This window comes from Gorilla gorilla, chromosome 1 (genome assembly GCF_029281585.2).
Source record: "Gorilla gorilla gorilla isolate KB3781 chromosome 1, NHGRI_mGorGor1-v2.1_pri, whole genome shotgun sequence".
In the NCBI taxonomy this organism is placed as follows: Eukaryota; Metazoa; Chordata; class Mammalia; order Primates; family Hominidae; genus Gorilla; species Gorilla gorilla.
In genome coordinates, this window is record NC_073224.2 from 73,853,255 (window position 1) to 73,872,431 (window position 19,177).

The 19,177-nt window shown below is 38.2% G+C and overlaps 1 protein-coding gene across 1 annotated transcript in view; it reads left to right on the plus strand.

The window, feature by feature from the left end:
- Positions 1–15,855, plus strand: part of SHCBP1L (SHC binding and spindle associated 1 like) — a 54,116-nt gene extending 38,261 nt beyond the window's left edge. The window contains 4 exon segments of the mRNA XM_004028018.5: positions 10,102–10,255; positions 11,291–11,541; positions 12,557–12,679; positions 15,486–15,855. Of these exon segments, the coding sequence (XP_004028067.4) occupies positions 10,102–10,255; positions 11,291–11,541; positions 12,557–12,679; positions 15,486–15,737 (780 nt within the window). The 3' untranslated portion in view covers positions 15,738–15,855.
- The last annotated feature ends 3,322 nt before the right edge of the window (positions 15,856–19,177 follow it).

Consider the following 19,177-nt stretch of genomic DNA (forward strand, 5'->3'; position numbering starts at 1 on the left):
TATATCTTGGAGAATGTTCCATATGCATTCCAGAAGAATGCATATCCTTTTGTGTTGGACTTGGGGGGCAGTGTATATATGTATGTTAGGTCTAGTTGGATTATACTGTTGTTCAAGTCCTCTATTTCCTTATTGTTCTTCTGTCTAGATGTTCTAGTTATTTTTGAAAGTGGTATAGAAATCTTCAACTATTATTATAAAACTATTTCTTCCTTCAATTCTGTGAATGTTTTACTTCATACATTTTGAGACCTTGTTGTTTGGTTTGCATATGCTTATTGGTACATCTTCTTGATGAATTAACTCTTTTGTTAATATATAATACCTTTCTTTGTCTCTAGCAACAATTGTGTTATTAAAGTCTATTTTATCTAATGTTAGTATAGCCACCCCAGCTCTTTTTCAATTACTGTTTGTACAGAATATCTTTTTATTCTTTCACTGTTAACCTACTTGTGTCTTTGAATCTAAAGTGAGATTCTTTTTTTTTTTTTTTTTTTGAGACAGAGTCTGCCTCTGTTGCCCAGAATGGAGTGCAATGGTGCGATCTCAGCTCACTGCAACTTCCGCCTCCCAGGTTCAAGTGATTCTCCTGCCTCAGCCTCCTGAGTAGCTGGGATTATGCACCACCATGCCTGGCTAATTTTTGTATTTTTAGTAAAGATGGGGTTTCACCATGTTGGCCAGGCTGGTCTCAAACTCCTGACCTCATGATCTGCCCACTTCGCCCTCCCAAAGTGTTGGGATTACAGGCATGAGCCACCACACCTGGCCTGAAATGAGATTCTTGTAACATCATATAGTTGGATTATTTTTCTTTATCCTTTCTACCTGTCTTTTTTAATTGGTGATCTTAATCCATTTACATTTAAAATGATTACTGATAAGGAAGGACTTACTTCTGTCATTGGCTACTGTTTTTCCTACAAGTAATATCTTTTTTTTGTTATGCAGTGCTTTCAGTACCATCTTCTTTTGTGTTTTATGATTTTTTTTTTAGTGTACCATTTTGATTTACTCCACATTTCCTTTTGTATGTATTTTTTAGTTATATTCTTGGTGATTATCAAGGGAATTGTAATTCACATCCTACATTTATAACAATTGAGTTTGAATTGATACCAACTTTGCTTTAATAGCATACAGCTCCATCGTCCCTTTATGTTGTTATTGTTACAAATTACATCTTTATACATTGTTTCCCCATTAGCATGGATTTACAAGGATTGTTTTAGGCATCGGTATCTTAAATTATATAGGAAACAAAAAAAGGAGTCACAAACCAAAAATACAGTAATACTGCCTTTATATTTACCCTTGATTTTACCTTTACTGGAATTTTTTTATTTCTTTATATGGCTTTGAGTTACTTCTGTTGTCTATTTCATTTCAGTCTGAAGGACTCCTTTAGCATTTCTTTTAGGATAGGCCCAACTTTTTTTTAATCTAGAAATGTCAATTTCTTCTTCATTTTGAAAAGGTATTTTTTCTATATATAGAATTTTTGGTTGTTTATCTTTCAGCACTTTTAAATCCCACTGCTTTCTGGCTTCCATGGTTTCTGATGAGAAAGCAGCCTTAATCTTATTAAAGATCTCTTATACTTAATGCATTGCTTCTCTCATGCTGCTTGTAAGATTCTCTCTTTATCTTTGGATTGTTTTTTATCATTATTATTTTTTGAGATGGAGTTTTGCTCTTGTTGCCCAGGCTGGAGTGCAATGGCATGATCTTGGCTCACTGCAACCTCTGCCTCCTGGGTTCAAGCAATTCTCCTACCTCAGCCTCCCCAGTAGCTGGTATCACAGGCATGTGGCACCACATCTGGTTAATTTTTGTATTTTTAGTAGAGATGGGGTTTCACCATGTTGGCCAAGCTGGTCTGGAACTCCTGACCTCAGGTGATCAGCTGCCTTGGCCTCACAAAGTGCTGGTATTACAGGTGTGAGCCACTGTGCCCCGCCTATCTTTGGATTTTAATTGTTTAATTATAATATATGTTAATGTGTGTTTCTTTGTGTTTATCTTACTTAAAGTCCATTACACTTCTTGGATATGTAGATTCATGTCTTTAATGAAATTTGGGATGTTTTCGGCCATTACGTTTTCAAGTATTTTTTCTGCCTTTGTTAGGAAAACACTCAAACCATATTTTCCCTCTGTTTTCACAACAAAACAAGAATTATCAACACAGAAAACTTCTGTGACCCCAAAATATGTGGGGCTTTCTCCTCGCCAGCAAGTAATCAATCAGTTCTCCAGCAGACCCCAACTGGGTGTCCTACAATTCTATTTCAGCATACAGTAGATAGTGTCACATTCTACAGGTTGGAGACTCAGCCTCCAAAACTGCTCCTCTCCCTCAGACACCAGTCACAAGTCTAGGCCTCCAGAACTTCTGACTGACTGGCTTCAAGTTGGGGTTCTCACAACTCCTTTTTTGGGTTTAATTAATTTACTAGAGCAGCTCACAGAACTCAGAGAAACGTTTATGTTTACAAGTTAATTTAATTAATTAATTAATTTTTTGAGATGGAGTCTTGCTATGTCACCCAGGCAGGCAGGATGGAGTCTTGCTATGTCACCCAGGCTGGAGTGCAGTGGTGCGATCTCAGCTCACTGTAACCTGCACCTCCTGGGTTCAAGCGATTCTCCTGCCTCAGCCTCCTGAGTTGCTGGGATTACAGGCGCACACCACCACACCCAGCTAATTTTTGTATTTTTAGTAGAGAAGGGGTTTCACCATATTGGTCAGTCTGGTCTTGAACTCCTGACCTTGTGATCCACCCACCTCAGCCTCCCAAAGTGCTGGGATTACAGGCATGAGCCACAGTGCCTGGCCTATGTTTACCAGTTTATTATAAAGGATATTACAGTCAAGGACAGTGGCTCATGCCTGTAATCCCAGCACTTTGAGAGGCCGAGGCAGGTGGATCACTTGAGGTCAGGAGTTTGAGACCAGCCTGGCCAACATGGCAAAAACCCGTCTCTACTAAAAATACAAAAATTTGCTGGGTGTGGTGGCGCACACCTGTAATCTCAGCTACTTGGGAGGCTGAGGCAGGAGAATCACTTGAACCCAGGAGGCAGAGGTTGCAATGAACCGAGATTGCGCCACTGCACTGCCGCCTGGGTGACAGAGTGAGACTGTGTCTCAAAAAAAAAAAAAATCGATATTACAAAGGATACAGATGAAAAGATGTGTAGGGGAAGGTATCAGGGAAAGTACACAGAGCTCCCATGCCCTCCTCCAGGTATATCATCCTCCAGGAAATGTTATGAGGTCAGCTTTCTGAAGGCTCTCTGAACCCAGTCCTCTTGGGTTTCTTTGGACAACTGTGTTAAAACATGATTGGCCTCAAGTTATGGGGTGGAACCCAGTTTATTTATTTATGTTTTGTCTCTTTTTTTCTTTTTTGTGGATAACAGCGTCTTGCTATATTGCCCAGGCAGGTCTCAAACTCCTGGGCTCAAGCTATGCTCCCACCTCTGCCTCCCTAAGAGTTGGGAGTACAGGCGTGAGCCACCGTGCCTGGCGGAATCTGGTTTGGAATGAGGGTCTTATGACACACAATCAGAAAAGCACAAGAATATTAGAGTCCTGCCCTGGGGCAGGTGAAAGGAGAGCAAGAGAAGGTTAGAGAGATTCTGTTTCATGAGGCCTAAAGCACCCAACATTATAACAAAAAGCTGTAATAAGGACCGTGGAAGTTATGAGTCAGGAGGTGTGAATGAAAACCCATATATACATACAAAGTAACAACACACCCTTTTCTCTCTTTCCTCTTCTTCTGACACTTCCTAATAAGTATATTTATATGCTTCATAATATCCCACTGGTCCCTTTGATGCTGTTCATTTTTTCTATAGTTCTTTTCTTTCTGGTCTCAGGCTGGATAATTTCTATTGTGCTTTCATCAAGATTGCTGATTATTTTTTCTGCTTGCTCAAATCTGCTGTTGAACCCCTCTAGTGAATTTTTCACTTCAGCTATCACACTTTTCAACTACAGAATTTCTATTTTGTTTATATTTTTATTGATATTCTTCATTTGTTCAGACATTGTTCTCCTGGTTGCTTCTAGTTCTTTATTGTTTCCTTTAGCTCTTTGTGCACATTTAAAACAGTAGAGTTAAAGTCTTTGTCTAGTAAGTCCAAAGTCTTATCTGGGCTTCCTCAGGGATAGTTTCTGTCAATTTATTTTTCCTGTGAATGGGTCATGGTATCTTATTTTTTTTGTATGCCTTGCAATTTTTTTGTTGAAAACTGGACATTTTAGATATTATAATATGGTAACTCTGGAAATTGGATTCTACTCCTCCCCAGGGTTTGTTTCGGTTGTTTATGACTGCAGCTGTATGTTTGTTTAATGACTTTTCTAAACTAATTTGCAAAGGCTGTATTCCTTTTCTGTGTGGCACTTGAAGTCTTTGTTGTGTTATCTCAGTACATAGTGAGTGATCTAACAGAGATTTCCTTAAATGGCTCAGCTAAAAAGAAAAAACAAGGCCAGGTGCAGTGGCTTACACCTGTAATCCCAGCACTTTGGGTGGCTGAGGCAGGCAGATCACTTGAGGCCAAGAGTTTGAGGCCAGCCTGGCCAACATGGTGAAACCCCACCTCTACTAAAAATACAGAAATTAGCTGGGCATAGTGGTGCATACCTGTAATCCCAGCTAGTTGGGAGGCTGAGGCAGGAGAATCGCTTGAACCCGGGAGGAAGAAGTTGCAGTGAGCCAAGATTGTCCCACTGCACTCCAGCCTGGGCGACAGAGCCTGGATCCATCTCAAAAAAAAAAACACAACAACAAAAAAATAGATAAATAACTAGAAAAAAACAAAAACAAAAATTCTCCCAGTGTTTGCAGATTGTCTCTGAGCTGAGGCACTCCTTCAAAGCTAAGCCAGGCTGCCTAAAACTTTGTATTAGCTTTTGCTTCCTGTTTGCACAAGGCCCAAAGAGCAGCCAAAGGTGCAAGCCTAGGTTCTTCTTGGGTACCTTCTGAGCATACGTCTAGCCCTGCAGTGCATGTGCATTTCACTACTGATTTCCTGGTATATGGGAAGCCCTGATTCCTTTCAAGCCCTTATTCCTCCAAAAATCTTTCTCCTCAGCCCCTCGTTTGAGGAATCTTGCTTGTCTCTTTCTGTGTTCTTTGCGCTAGGCATCTATGGGGCAAAGGGAAAGCCACTCCAACCTGAGGGGTGAAAAAAAATATCATCTTTCTTTGCCAGTCTGTCAGAGAACTACCAGATAGGTCAGAATTTACAACCATAGTATTTTGAGAACAAAGCCTATATTGCACCCTACCACCTGGTGGCCTGCTGGCACCAGCAAGCTACACCAGGAATGTGGGCTGCCATTTCCATTGCTGCTGCAGAGCAGGGGATTGGGGGATGGTAGGTGGGTAAGCAAAAAAATGCCACACTTGTTTACTGAATTTTAGCAGCCACTTCATTAAGCATTTCCTTTGTTGCTGTGTTTGATTTAGGTTCTAGAGCTCCCAAAAGTTGATTCCATAGTTTTTGCCAACTTAATGTTTGCTTCAGTGGAAGAGCCATTACTTCACCATTTCTGTGCTGTCATCTCTTCCTTGTGTCTTTAACCTCTCCTCTCTACTCTCTCCTTCCTGAATGCAGTGAGATATGTTCAATTCTGTTCTATTTTAAATAGCAAAACAATATCTACCCTAAACACCACATCTCTGTTTCTTACCTTGCAGAGAAAAACTACTTGAAGTATTTATCTGCATTTATTTCCACTTCTTCGTATTTATTCCTCTACTCACTGTGATCCGGCTTCTGTCTCTAGAATATCACTGAAAATGCTGTTGTGGTCATGTAGAATCTCCCTCTGGCCAATAGCAGTAGGTACAACTCAGAGATTACCATCTTGTTAATCTTTGAGCAGCATTTGACACTACCAACTACATTTGTCCCTCAGTATACACAGAGCTTAGTCCAAAGACACTTGGCATGTATCCAAATCCGTGTGTACTCAAGTCCTGCTGTCAGCCCTGCAGAACCCATATATACAAAATTCAAAGTCTGCTCTCCATATACTCAGATTTTCATCCTGCAAATACTGTATTTTGATTTGTGTTTGGTTGAAAAAAATCTGTGTATAAGTGGGTCTATGCAGTTCAAACCCATGTTGTTCAAGGGTCAACTGTACTTCCTCCTTCCATGACATCCTAGTCTCCTGATTTTTTTCTACCACCTCTTTGCCTACTTTTCAATATTCTTTGTGAGATCTTGTGTTTCCGCCAGTTTGTTAAATATTCCTCAGTGTTCTGTTCTAGGTTGCTATCTTTCCCTCTTTACACATTCTTGTAGCTAATTTCATCCATTCCTGTGCTCAAATTATCATATAAGTAAATAATTCTATGACATTATGTCTAGTCAGGTCCTATATTCTAGACCCTTATATCCATAGTCTGCTGGATACCTCTATCTAGTGACTCCACTGGCACTTCAAATTTATTGGCACCAAAATTAAACTCATTGTCGTCCTCTATCACACTTTTTTCTCTCTCCTGTGTTTCTTATTTCAGTGGATAAAAAAAATATAAGTGAGGAGGGTTTCAGAGTTCTTACAAATTATTTATTTACAGAGGTAGTCTTGTGCTATCTGCTTCCAATGTATGTAATACCTGCACAAATGAGTTTGTAGGTTGCTGATTTAGTAAGGTTTATAGGAATTTTACATATATCTGGAAAAAGTGTTCACTCTCACTTATCAAATAAATGGAAATGAAAATGAGGTGAGGAGGAATTTTGTCCGTTAAAATGGCAAATATTGTACAAATTTTTTAAAAATCCCATGTTGTTTTGTTTATAACAAAACGAGCATTCTTAACCCAAGTTTTAATTGATTAAGCTTTTCTGGAGAGGAATTTGGCAAAGTATATCCAAGAGGCTTAAAATGCTTATACCTTTTGATTCAGCAATTTCCTGTCTAGTAATGTTTCCTAAAGAAATAACTAGAGATATACATAAGGATCTGTTATAGTATTTTCATAATGTTGAAAACTCATAAACCATCCAAATAAGAGTGAGAAATTCATAACATGAGTTGTAATATATCTGTTTGATACATTAGTATGTAATTGTTAAAAGTTAGGCTTTGATGTGCTATTCATAATAGCAAAGACAGGGAATCAACCGAGGTGCCCATTGATGGTGGATTGAATAATGTAAATGTGGTACATGTACACCATGGAATACTATGCAGCCATAAAAAGAATGAAATCACGTCCTTTGCAGTGGCATGGATGCACCTGAAGGCCATTATCCTAAGTGAATTAATGCAGGAACAGAAAACCAAATACTGCATGTTCTCACTTACAAGCAGGAGCTAAATACTAAGCACACATGGACACAAACATGAGAACAATAGACACTGCTAACTACTGGTGCAGGAGGAAGAAGGGAGGGGATGTCTGTTGAAAAACTACCTATTGGGTACTATGCTCAATACCTGGATGCAATAAACGAACATAGTAAACCCTGCACATGCACCCCCGTATCTAAAATAAGTTGAAACTTTAATCATTAAAAAAAAGGCTTTGAAAAATTATTTAAAGACATGGGGAAGGTGATATAATGACAAAATCAGAATTCAAAAGTATATACAATATATGGTATGATTGATTGGCATATGAATAAATGAATATATGCATGGGAAATATACTAGAAGGAAATATCTATATAAATGAAGGGTTTCTTTAGTTAAGAATTTACAAGTTAATTTTTCAATTTTTGTTATGCTTTCTTTTCCATGTTTTTATAACAAGTATCACTTTTATAATAAAAAAAGGCTGGGTGCAGTGGCTCACGCCTGTAATCCCAGCACTTTGGGATACCAAGGCGGGTGGATCACTTGAGGTCAGGAGTTCGAGACCAGCCTGGCCAACATGGTGAAACCCCATCTCCACTAAAAATACAAAAATTAGCCAGGTGCAGTGGCACACACCTATAGTCCCAGCTACTCGGGAGGCTGAGGCAGGAGAATCACTTGAACCCGGGAGGTTGCAGTGAGCCAAGACTGTGCCACTGCACTCCAGCCTGGGCGACAGAGCAAGACTCCATCTCAAAATAGTAATAATAATAATAATAATAAGAAGAAGAAGAAGAAGAAGAAGAAAGATATATGCATGATAATACCATTCTCATTGGGATCAAAGAATGATAGGCATTTTTTCAGAATATATTTCCAAATTTTATATTTGGATTTATTGTTTATTTCCTTTTTTTTTTTTTTTTTTTTTTGAGACAGTTTCGCTCTTGTTGCCCAGGCTGGAGTGCAATGGCACCATCTCCGCTTACTGCAGACTCCGCCTCCCGGGTTCAAGCGATTCTCCTGCCTCCACCTCCCTAGTAGCTGGGATTACAGGCATGTACCACCATGCCTGGCTAATTTTTATATTTTTAGTAGAGACGGGGTTTCACCATGTTGGTCAGGCTGGTCTTGAACTCCTGACCTCAAGTGATCCACCCACCTTGGCCTCCCAAAGTGCTGGGATTACAGGTGTGAGTCACTGTGCCCGGCCAGGATTTATATTTTATATTAAAAGTCCTTCACACTGCTGGGCATGATGGCTCCTACCTGTAATCCCAGCACTCTGGGAGGCTGAGGTGGGTGATCACTTGAGCTGAGGAGTTTGAGACCAGCCTGGGTAATATAGAGAAACCCCACCTCTACAAAAAATACAAAAATTACCCAGGCATGGCAATGTGTGCCTCTAGTCCCAGCTACTCAGGAGGCTGAGGTGGGAGGATCACTTGAGCCTGGAAGGTTTAGGCTGCAGTGAGCCATGATCGTGCCACTGCACTCCAGCCTGGGCGAGAGAATGAGACCCTGTCTCAAAATAAATAAATAAAGCCCTCCAGTCTTTACGACACTAATAACAAATTTATCTCCTCTTTTCTACTCCCAATGCATATTTTAGAATCTTTGGTAAGTATAATTTTGTTTATTTGGGGGCCGGGCACGGTGGCTCATGCACTTTGGGAGGCCGAGGCAGGTGGATCACCTGAGGTCAGGAGTTCAAGACCAATCTGGCTAACATGGCGAAACCCTGTCTCTACTAAAAATACAAAAGTTAGTTGGGTGTGGTGGCATACGCCTGTAATCCCAACTACTCGGGAGGCTGAGGTGGGAGAATTGGTTGAACCTGGGAGGCAGAGGTTGCAGTGAGCCGAGATCGTGCCATTGCACACCAACCTGGGTGACAAGAGTGAAATTCGACCTCGGAAAAAAAAAAAAAAAAAAGAATTTTGTTCATTTACTAAAACTGGAGGGTCATTTTGAGTTAAAGAAAACAAAATGATACGTAGGGAAAAGCATGAGATCTGGTGTCATATTGAACTGTATCTAAAGCTTGGCTTCACTACTAATTTTGACAATTCATTTAATCTTGCCAAGCTTCAATTTCCTTAACCTTATAGCGGGGGTAATAATACTTACGTTGCCGGGCGTGGTGGCTTATGCCTGTAATCCCAGCAGTTTGGGAGGTCGAGGTGGGCGGATTACCCCCTCCTCGGTCAGGAGTTTAAGAGCAGCCTGGCCAACATGGAGAAACCCCGTCTCTACTAAAAATACAAAAAATTAGCCAGACGTGGTGGTGTGTGCCTGTAATCCCAGCTACTCAGGAGGCTGAGGCAGGAGAATCGCTTGAATCCGGGAGGCAGGGGTTGCAGTGAGCCGAGATCGCACCATTGCCCTCCAGCCTGGGCGACAGAGCTGAGATCGCAGCATTGCCCTCCAGCCTGGGCGACAGAGCGAAACTCCGTCTCAAAATAATAATAATAATACGTCAAGGAACTGTTGCAAGGCTTAAGGAGGTAATATGTAAAGGTCAAAATATGGCACATAGCTAATACCCAGTATTTAATAGTTATAAAATGATGAATGATTGTAAAGAAAAATTTTATTTCAAAATTAATCGATGAACTGATACTTTGAGCATTTAATAAATGCTAGTCTTTAATAAATGATAAGTCTTTTGGGAAAAGTACTTGTCCAGTAAGTAACTGATTAAAATGACATGTTTCAGTTTAACCTATTATTGAAAGTGCAAGTGTTTTATTTCTTTTTAGATAAAGGATTTATCTTCAGACACACTTCTCCAACAGCATGATGATTTGGATTTGGCTTTGGATAATTGTTATAGTGGAGATACAGTAATAATTTTTCCAGGAGAATATCAAGCTGCAAATCTTGCTTTGTTGACAGATGACATCATTATAAAGGGTTAGCAGGGCATCCTTTGTAGTTTTTTTACAGCAATGTATACTGGACAAATTGTGTATTCTAAACATGCTTAATGGAATTATTGGAAATTACAATAGAATTTATGTTTTACAAAAATCCTTTATGTTCATTTTATAATTAAGACATGTTCTTCATATTTTCTATAGCTCCATTTATATTTTTTACCCAAAGCACTTTTTTCTTATCTATCTTTACTGCTTTTCACATCACTTTACTAAGGAAAACCCAGATGTAAAGCTATGTTAAAATATGCTCATCATTTTCTCAAAAAGGCTAATATCACATGCTAACTCACCAAAACAGAAGTAGAAAAGCAGAATTTACTAAATTTATTTTAGGTCCTGAACATATTTAGAAACTTTCTCTCTTTTTGACGTTGAAGTAAGAGTATTCTCATTGTCTAACCAACAACAACAACAACAACAAAAGCTGGTTATGGTGCCTCACGCCTGTAATCCCAGCACTTTGGAAGGCTGAGGCAGGTGGATTGCTAGAGTCCTGGAGTTTGAGAGCAGTCTGGGCAACATAGTGAAACCCCATCTCTACAAAAAATTCAAAAGTTAGCTGGATGTGGTGGCACACACCTGTAGTCCCAGTTACTTGGGAGGCTGAGGTGGGACAATCACTTGAGGCCAGGTTGCAGTGAGCCATAATCAAGCCACTGCACTCCGGCCTGGGTGAAAGAGCAAGACTGTCTCAAAAAAAAGAAAAAGATTACACTATAGTTATGTATGTACTATATATTATTTGTTAAAAATATGTGAAGCTGGGCACTGTGCTATGCACCTGTAGTCCCAGCTTACTCAGGAGGTGAGGCAGGAGGATCACTTGAGCCCAGGAGTTCGAGACTAGCCTGGGCAACATAGCGAGAACCATCTCTAAAAATGCGCACGCGCACACACACACATACGCACACAGGGAAAAACTTTAGTAACAGCAGTATTGTTGAATGACAATAAAGGGCCTTAAAATGGGAGATTACTGATTTAATGTATTTTTATCCCTATGAATCAGGAGTTGGAAAGAGAGAGGAAATTATGATTACTTCCGAACCTTCTCGTGACAGTTTTGTGGTGTCCAAAGCTGACAATGTGAAACTAATGCATCTATCTTTGATACAACAAGGGACGGTTGATGGTATCGTGGTGGTGGAGTCTGGTCACATGACTCTAGAAAACTGCGTATTAAAATGTGAAGGAACAGGAGTGTGTGTTCTTACAGGGGCTGCTTTGACAATTACAGACAGTGAAATAACTGGTGCCCAGGTATTTCATTCTTTAAAAAGTATGGCCTTATATGACTATAGATAACAGCTTTGAGTGATCTTAATATACAAATAAAGGGTAGCAATTTCTTCATCTTTTAGTGGAATTCTAATTAAACTTAGTAACTGGTAGACATCAACAAAATGAGTACTGGAGTGTCATAGTACATTTAGGAAAAATGAAATGCTAGGTCCAAAGAAAAGAATATTTAGCTTTGTTTTATAAGGGTGACTTTAAAATCTGGAAAAGAGTGGCTATAACATAAATCATGAGTCAGTCATTTGATAGTTTAAAGAAATAAGACATGTAAGTTATCAGATGTTGCTGTTAGGTGTTGTGATTAGTTCTAACAGCTTCTGAATAATCAGGACATAAAAAACTTGAGGCCAAGCACAGTGGTTCACTCCTGTAATCCCAGCACTTTAGGAGCTGAGACGGGAGGATCACTTGAGCTGAAGTTTGAGACCAGCCTGGGCAACACAGAAAGACCTTGTCTTTAACAATAAATAAATAAATAATTAAAAATTAAGAGCTTGAGTCTTTAGATAACAATCACAAAGATCATTGAAGGACTGGAGAATTGAATGAGAAAAAGGATTAAAGGAAGTAGAAAAATAAGAGCATCTTTTTAAAGAATTTTTAAAATTTCCACTAAATGAGGAAATATACTTTAGTGGCATTAAGTGGGATTTACAGTAGATATAAATTTTTATAACTATTGAAACAATTGCTTAAAGAGTGGACTCCTTTCTAGAGAATCATTTGGGTGGAAGAGTAAGATAATGGATTATATGACCTCAACCTTCTAAGTCTAATGATTCTCTAACAGATATTTAAATTTTCAATATTTTTAAATATTATCTTTACAATTAACAGTTGCATGCATGATCACGTATTTGCATGTAACTCAATGTTTATAGTGGTAATACAGAATTACGATTTTCAAGTCTAAAGATTTTGGAGAGAGGTTTGTGTATATATTTTGTAGATAGTTTTATTTGCTTTTAATTTACAGGGTGCTGGTGTTGAACTGTATCCTGGAAGCATAGCTATTTTGGAAAGAAATGAAATTCATCACTGTAATAACCTCAGAACCAGTGACAGTTCAAAAAGCACCTTAGGTGGAGTTAATATGAAGGTATTCTCTTATTTCTTGATGTAGCATTGTTATAAGAATTGCAAGTAATTATAAGTACTAAAATATTAGTTTTAGTCTTAAAAGGCAGTCTAAATATTATCATTGATTTGGAAAAGAATAGTACAAGTAATAAAATATGGTTAAATGATGGCTGCTGGGAAATAAGTTTAGCCTTATAATTTAATAATTTGTACTTAAACTCTTTGCAAATAACCTTGAATATGAGAAATGGGATAGATTTTTCTCTTAAAGACATTTTAGAGTTTTCTTTGATCAGATCTGTAATACATTTTGGTATTTCAAATTACAAAGTAAAGCAAATTAAGAATAATAATATATTAAGAAGCATTTGAAGTCTTACTTTCAAAGTTGTGTTAAATGATTTAAGCTAACCAATTAAAACATTAATAGCAATAATTTCTAGGTGAAATGTCTTCCATCCTTTCTGCTTCTATAAATCTTGTCTTTCTAAGTCCCTCTCTAGGCTTGTGTAGTTAATGAACTTTTATGTTAGTGAAGTTTTTTCTAGAACATTCTAACTCTTTGTTTTATGAATGTACATTTTGTCTCCTCAAATAGATTACAAATTATCTAAGGGAAGGAATTGTATTATATATTACTAGTAGCCTCCCACTCTCTGTATGATTCTGGACACTAAGTCAGATAATTGGTTGAAAATAAGGTACAAGGCCAGGCACAGTGGCTCACACCTGTAATCCCAGCACTTTGGGAGGCCGAGGTGAGCAGATCACGAGGTCAAAAGATCGAGACCATCCTGGCTAACATGGTGAAACCCCATCTCTACTAAAAATACAAAAAAATTAGCCAACTGTGGTGGCACATGCCTGTAGTCCCAGCTATTCAGTAGGCTGAGGCAGGAGAATCACTTGAACTCGAGAGGTGGAGGTTGCAGTGCACCACTGCCCTCCAGCCTGGGTGACAGATTGAGACTCTGTCTCAAAAAAAAAAAGAAAAGAAAGAAAAAAGAAAAGAAAAGAAAAGAAGGTACAAATGGTAAATAGGAGCAGTTTTAAAATCTTTGATTTATCTTAAAACATTTTTTCTGTTCTTAAATATTTTTCAATTTTTCAGTGGTCCTTGAATGTTAGCATGCATCAGAATCATTCTTGCAGAGGCCCACGCTGCTTTTTGATTCAGTAGGCCTAGGGTAAAGCCTGAGAATTTGTTTTAGTAATTTTCTAGGTGATGCTGATACTGCTGGTTTAACTCACACTTTAAGAATCATATTCCTGATACTCAAAGTGTGAGCCATGGACCAGCAGCATTGGCATCACCTGGTAGTTTGTTAGAAGTGGAGAATTTTGAGCCTCACGCCAGACCTATTAAACAAAATGTGGTCTTTAACAAGCTCCCCAGATGATATATACATACGTTAAAATTTGATAAACATGGTTTATAAAATCTGGCAAGATCTGGCCCCTGCTTTCTCCAACGTAATCTCCTTCCAATCTTCCTCTTATACATTATATTCGAGCCACACTGGCTTTGTTTGTATTCCCAGAAATTATTAACCTTGTTCTGGCTGTTACCTTCACCTGAAGCACTCTTTTTTTTCTTTTTTGAGATGGAGTTTTGCTCTTGTTGCCGAGGCTGGAGTGTAATGGCGCGATCTCAGCTCACCGCAATGTCTGCCTCCCAGGTTCAAGCGATTTTCCTGCCTCAGCCTTCTAGGTAGCTGGGATTACAGGCAAGCGCCACCACGCCCAGCTAATTTTGTATTTTTAGTAGAGACGGGGTTTCTCCATGTTGGTCAGGCTGGTCTCGAACTACTGACCTCAGGTGATCCGCCCACCTCTGCCTCCCAAAGTGCTGGGATTACAGGTGTGAGCCACCACGCCTGACCTGAAACACTCTTTCTATAGATCTTATTACTATCTGAATGTGGTTGTCCCTCTTCAAAGAAGCCTTTAATGTAAAGAGCACTCAAGTGGTAACCTCTCCCCACCCAGTCATGCTATCACATTACCTTATTTTCTCCAAATCACATATTATTTGAAATTACTTATTTTCATGTTTATTATGTTATAAGAGATCGGCTTCATGGGTTGTATTCCCATACAGAATTAGTTGTTTTTATCAATAACTGATAAAAGTAAATTGAAAACTTCATTAAATATTTTCTTACACTTATTTTTTTTCTTTTTCTTTTTGTGGAGAATAGGGTCTTGCTATGTTGCCCAGGCAGGTCTCGAACTCCTGGGCTCAAGCTATCCTTCTGCCTCTGCCTTCTTAAGAGCTGGGATTACAGGGCATGAGCCACTGCACCTGGCTCATTTAATATTTTGTTATTGGCTGGGCACGGTGGCTCATGCGTGTAATTCCAGCGCTTTGGGAAGCCAAGGCGGGTGGATCACGAGGTCAGGAGCTTGAGACCAGCCTGGCCAAAATATTGAAACCCCATCTCTACTAAAAATACAAAAATTAGCCGGGTGTGGTGGCACGCGCCTTGTAGTCCCAGCTACTTGAGTGGCTGAGGCAGGAGAATGACTTGAACCGGGAGGCGGAGGTTGCAGTGAGCCAAGACTGTGTCATTGCACTCCAGCCTGGGCAACAAAGCAAGACTCCATCTCAAAAAAAAAAATTCTTATTAAATATTTTTGTAGTTAATATTACGTTAGTTGGTGTCATGAAAACAGTACTTAACACTTGTTCAAAATTGAGAGTCTTGGTTGTTTTAAAAAATCTGTTAATCCAAGAATAAAGTCTAAGCTAATTTTTATATGTTCATTACTTCATTTTTTAAATAAAATCATTGAAAAACTAATTTCCTCAAATAATTTAATAGGTTCTTCCAGCACCCAAATTGAAGATGACTAATAATCATATTTATAGCAACAAAGGCTATGGAGTAAGCATTCTTCAACCAACGGAACAGTTTTTTATCATAGCAGAAGAAGCTCTCAACAAAAGGGCTTCTTCAGGAGATAAAAAAGATGATAAAATGCTCTTCAAAGTAATGCAAAATCTGAATCTGGAAATGAATAATAATAAGATAGAAGCAAACGTCAAGGGGGATATCAGAATAGTCACAAGTTAAAGCGTCTGAAGTGATGTTAAAGTTTTGTATTTCACAAATTTGTTTAATACATGATTCTCATATCCCACTGAAATGGTAGTTTCAATTCAAAGCTTAATTAAAAAATATTTAAATATCATGCTTTCACTGAATGATTCATTTTACATATTTTTAAAATAACAGCTTTATTAAGATATAATTCACATGCCATAAAATTCACACATTACAAAGTGTACAATTCAATGATATTAGTATATTTTTAGTATATAGTACAGTCATCACTATTTAATCCAGAAACAAATATGGTTTTAAATATTGTTTTCTAATACTCCTCCAATAAAAAGCATTAGGTGTTCCATATAGACAAGAGACAAAATTTATCGCTAATTCACAGTAACCAGAATAAGATAATATGTCATATATTAAGATAGGTTCTTTAAGCTCATTCTTGTAGGTATACATTTTAGAAGAAAAAAGTGAAAAAAAGAAAAAAAAAGGATAGATTCAACAGCAAGAAACAAGGAAATCCAAAATAAGAGAGGTAAACAATACAGAAATGTATTTCTCCCTCATAGTCAAGACTTGCAGAGAATAGGGCTAATAGATGTTCCTTGTGGGAACTCAGCGTAGGGCTGGTAGGTAGGTATGTAGGTAGGTAGGTGTTTTGCGTTGTCAGAAATTCAGGTTTCTTCTATATTGTTTCACGACTGTAAGATTTCCATGAAAAATCACCATACAATCCAAGATAGCAATTGGTAATCAAGCTTTCATGCCTGGTTTTCAGCCAAGCAGAAGGGAAAGAACCTTTCTTCAAAGTTGCACACATTATTTTGACTTTCATGCTTCTACCTAGAATGTTATTATGTGGCTACGCTTAGCTGCAAATGAGAAATATAATCTTTACATTGGATGGTCATGTGGCCTCTAAAATAGAGAGTTGATTTTCTAAGAAACAACGAATAGTCTTTTCCCAAAGCAGAGCTTATGTTGACTTAAGAATATAAAAAGAAATTTAAGCAGTCAGGCTTAAATACTTAAACTTTTGACTTTTACTTCATGTTATCTGTAACCTAACAAAGGTTACGCTGAATTGCCATAAACAATCTCTTGAGGCTGAGAGTTGATATTTTATTTCATTTTTTTTTTGTGAGATGGAGTCTGGCTCTATCGCTCAGCCTGGAGTGCAGTGGCGCGACCTCAGCTCACTGCAAGCTCCGCCTCCCGGGTTCACGCCATTCTCCTGCCTCAGCCTCCCGAGTAGTTGGGACTACAGGCGCCTGCCAGCACGCCCGGCTAATTGTTTTTTTTTTGTTTTTGTTTTTTTTTTTTTTTGTATTTTTAGTAGAGACTGGGTTTCACCGTGTTAGCCAGGATGGTCTCGATCTCCTGACCTCGTGATCCGCCAGTCTCGGCCTCCCAAAGTGCTGGGATTACAGGTGTGAGCCACCGCGCCCGGCCCAACAGCACTTTTTTAAAAGAAGAAAACCTATAGGCAGTTCCATAGATTTTGATTATACATAGTCTGTCTACACAAAGTCTTGTTAAAATAATTCCAGGATTGTCCTTGGGGGCCTTAACAAGAAACATCTTTCTATAATGAACGTAGTGAGTGTTAAGGGTGGGGATTTTCCTTTTCCATCCTCTTCCCCTACCTTTCTCAGTTTTTGGCTTCAGAAAGAATAGGTAATGGGCAAAGTAATATCTTTGAAGTTATACAATAAAAGCAGTAGCCTTGTGTAAACAAACTTCTTACTCTGGCCATCTACCTCCCTTCTGTAGCTGCCACTGGTTTCTAACCTATTTGTCTTTTCCCAGGCCAACTACAGAATATAGTGATGCTGTTTTTTCGTTTCATGATTCTAAAACGTGCATAAAGCATTTTTAAGATTTTCTAAGAATTTTGATATTTCATAAAATTAATTTTTTCCTCTTCTACCTTTCCACCCCTACTTTTCCCCCTATACCTTATAAATGAAAGACTGAATTTATATATTGTGTTAGTTTTCCATTGCAGTCATAATAAGTCACCACAAACTTAGTGGTTTAACACAGATTTATAATCTTACAGTTCTGTAGGTCAAGAATCTGACGTGGGTCTCAGTGGGCCAAAATCAAAGTGTTGACAGGCCTGCATTCCTTTTTGGATGCTCTAGGGAAGGATCTGTTTCCTTGTTCATTTGGATGTTGACAGAATTCAGTTCCTTGTAGTTGTAGGATTCAGTTCCCTGTTTCCCTGATGGTTGACAGCTGAGTTTCTGGTGGCTGATTGCATTCCTTGGCTCATGGCCTCCATCCATTTTCAAAGCCAGCAACAGTGGATCAAGTGTCTCTCCTCTGAGTCTCTTGTCTATTCTTTTGTCTCATCTCCCTGACTCCTTCTTCTACCTCCCTCTTCCACTTTTAAGGACTCATATGATTAGATTGACCCTGCCTGGATGATCCAGGGTAATCTCACATCTCAAGATTCTTAACTTTATATATATAATTATATACATATGATTCTTAACTTTTAAAATATATATTTTATATGTTAAAAGTTAATAATCATATATAAGAACTATGTATGATTATATACTAGATAATATAATCTATAAACTATATAGTTAAATATATAAATAATATATAGTGTAATATATATACTTATTCTTAAATATTTAAATATGTACATATTCTTAAATATTTAAATATGTATATATTCTTATATATTATATATATTTAAATACATATATTTAAAAAAATAAGATTCTTGGCCTGGCGCGGTGGCTCACGCCTCTAATCCCAGCACTTTTGGAGGCTGAGGTGGGCAGATCACCAGGTCAAGAGATCAAGACTATCCTGGCCAACATGGTGAAACCCCGTCTCTATTAAAAATACAAAAATTAGCTGGGTATGGTGGCGTGTGCCTATAATCCCAGCTACTTGGGAGGCTGAGGCAGGAGAATTGCTTGAACCTGGGAGAGATGGAGATTGCAGTGAGCCGAGATGGTGCCATTGCACTCCAGCCTGGTGACAGAGTGAGACTCTGTCTCAAAAAAAAAAAAAAAAAAAAAAAACTTGAGATGTGAGATTATTTATTATATAATAGATATATATTATAATGTACATATAATGTATTATATTAACAAAAATTTAAAACTGTAAAATAATGTATTTATTGGTTATTTTTTACATGTTAGCATGAAAAATGTTTTACAGTTATGCCTGTTAAGATGAGAAACATTAAACATTTGATTATATAGCCAACTGCTTTGTTACCTTTATCTTAAATTTATTTCTAGGTATGAAAGAAATATGGAATTTCAAAGTTTGAAAATTCCTAAAAGTGCTTCCATTTAAGATAAATCCTAGGGTGACCAATTCATCCCAGTTTGCCCAGGACTTTCCCAGTTTTAGCACTTCTTCTGTCTTAGGAAAACAGATAGTCCTGGGCCAATTGAGGCATTTGGCAACTCTAGTCAGTT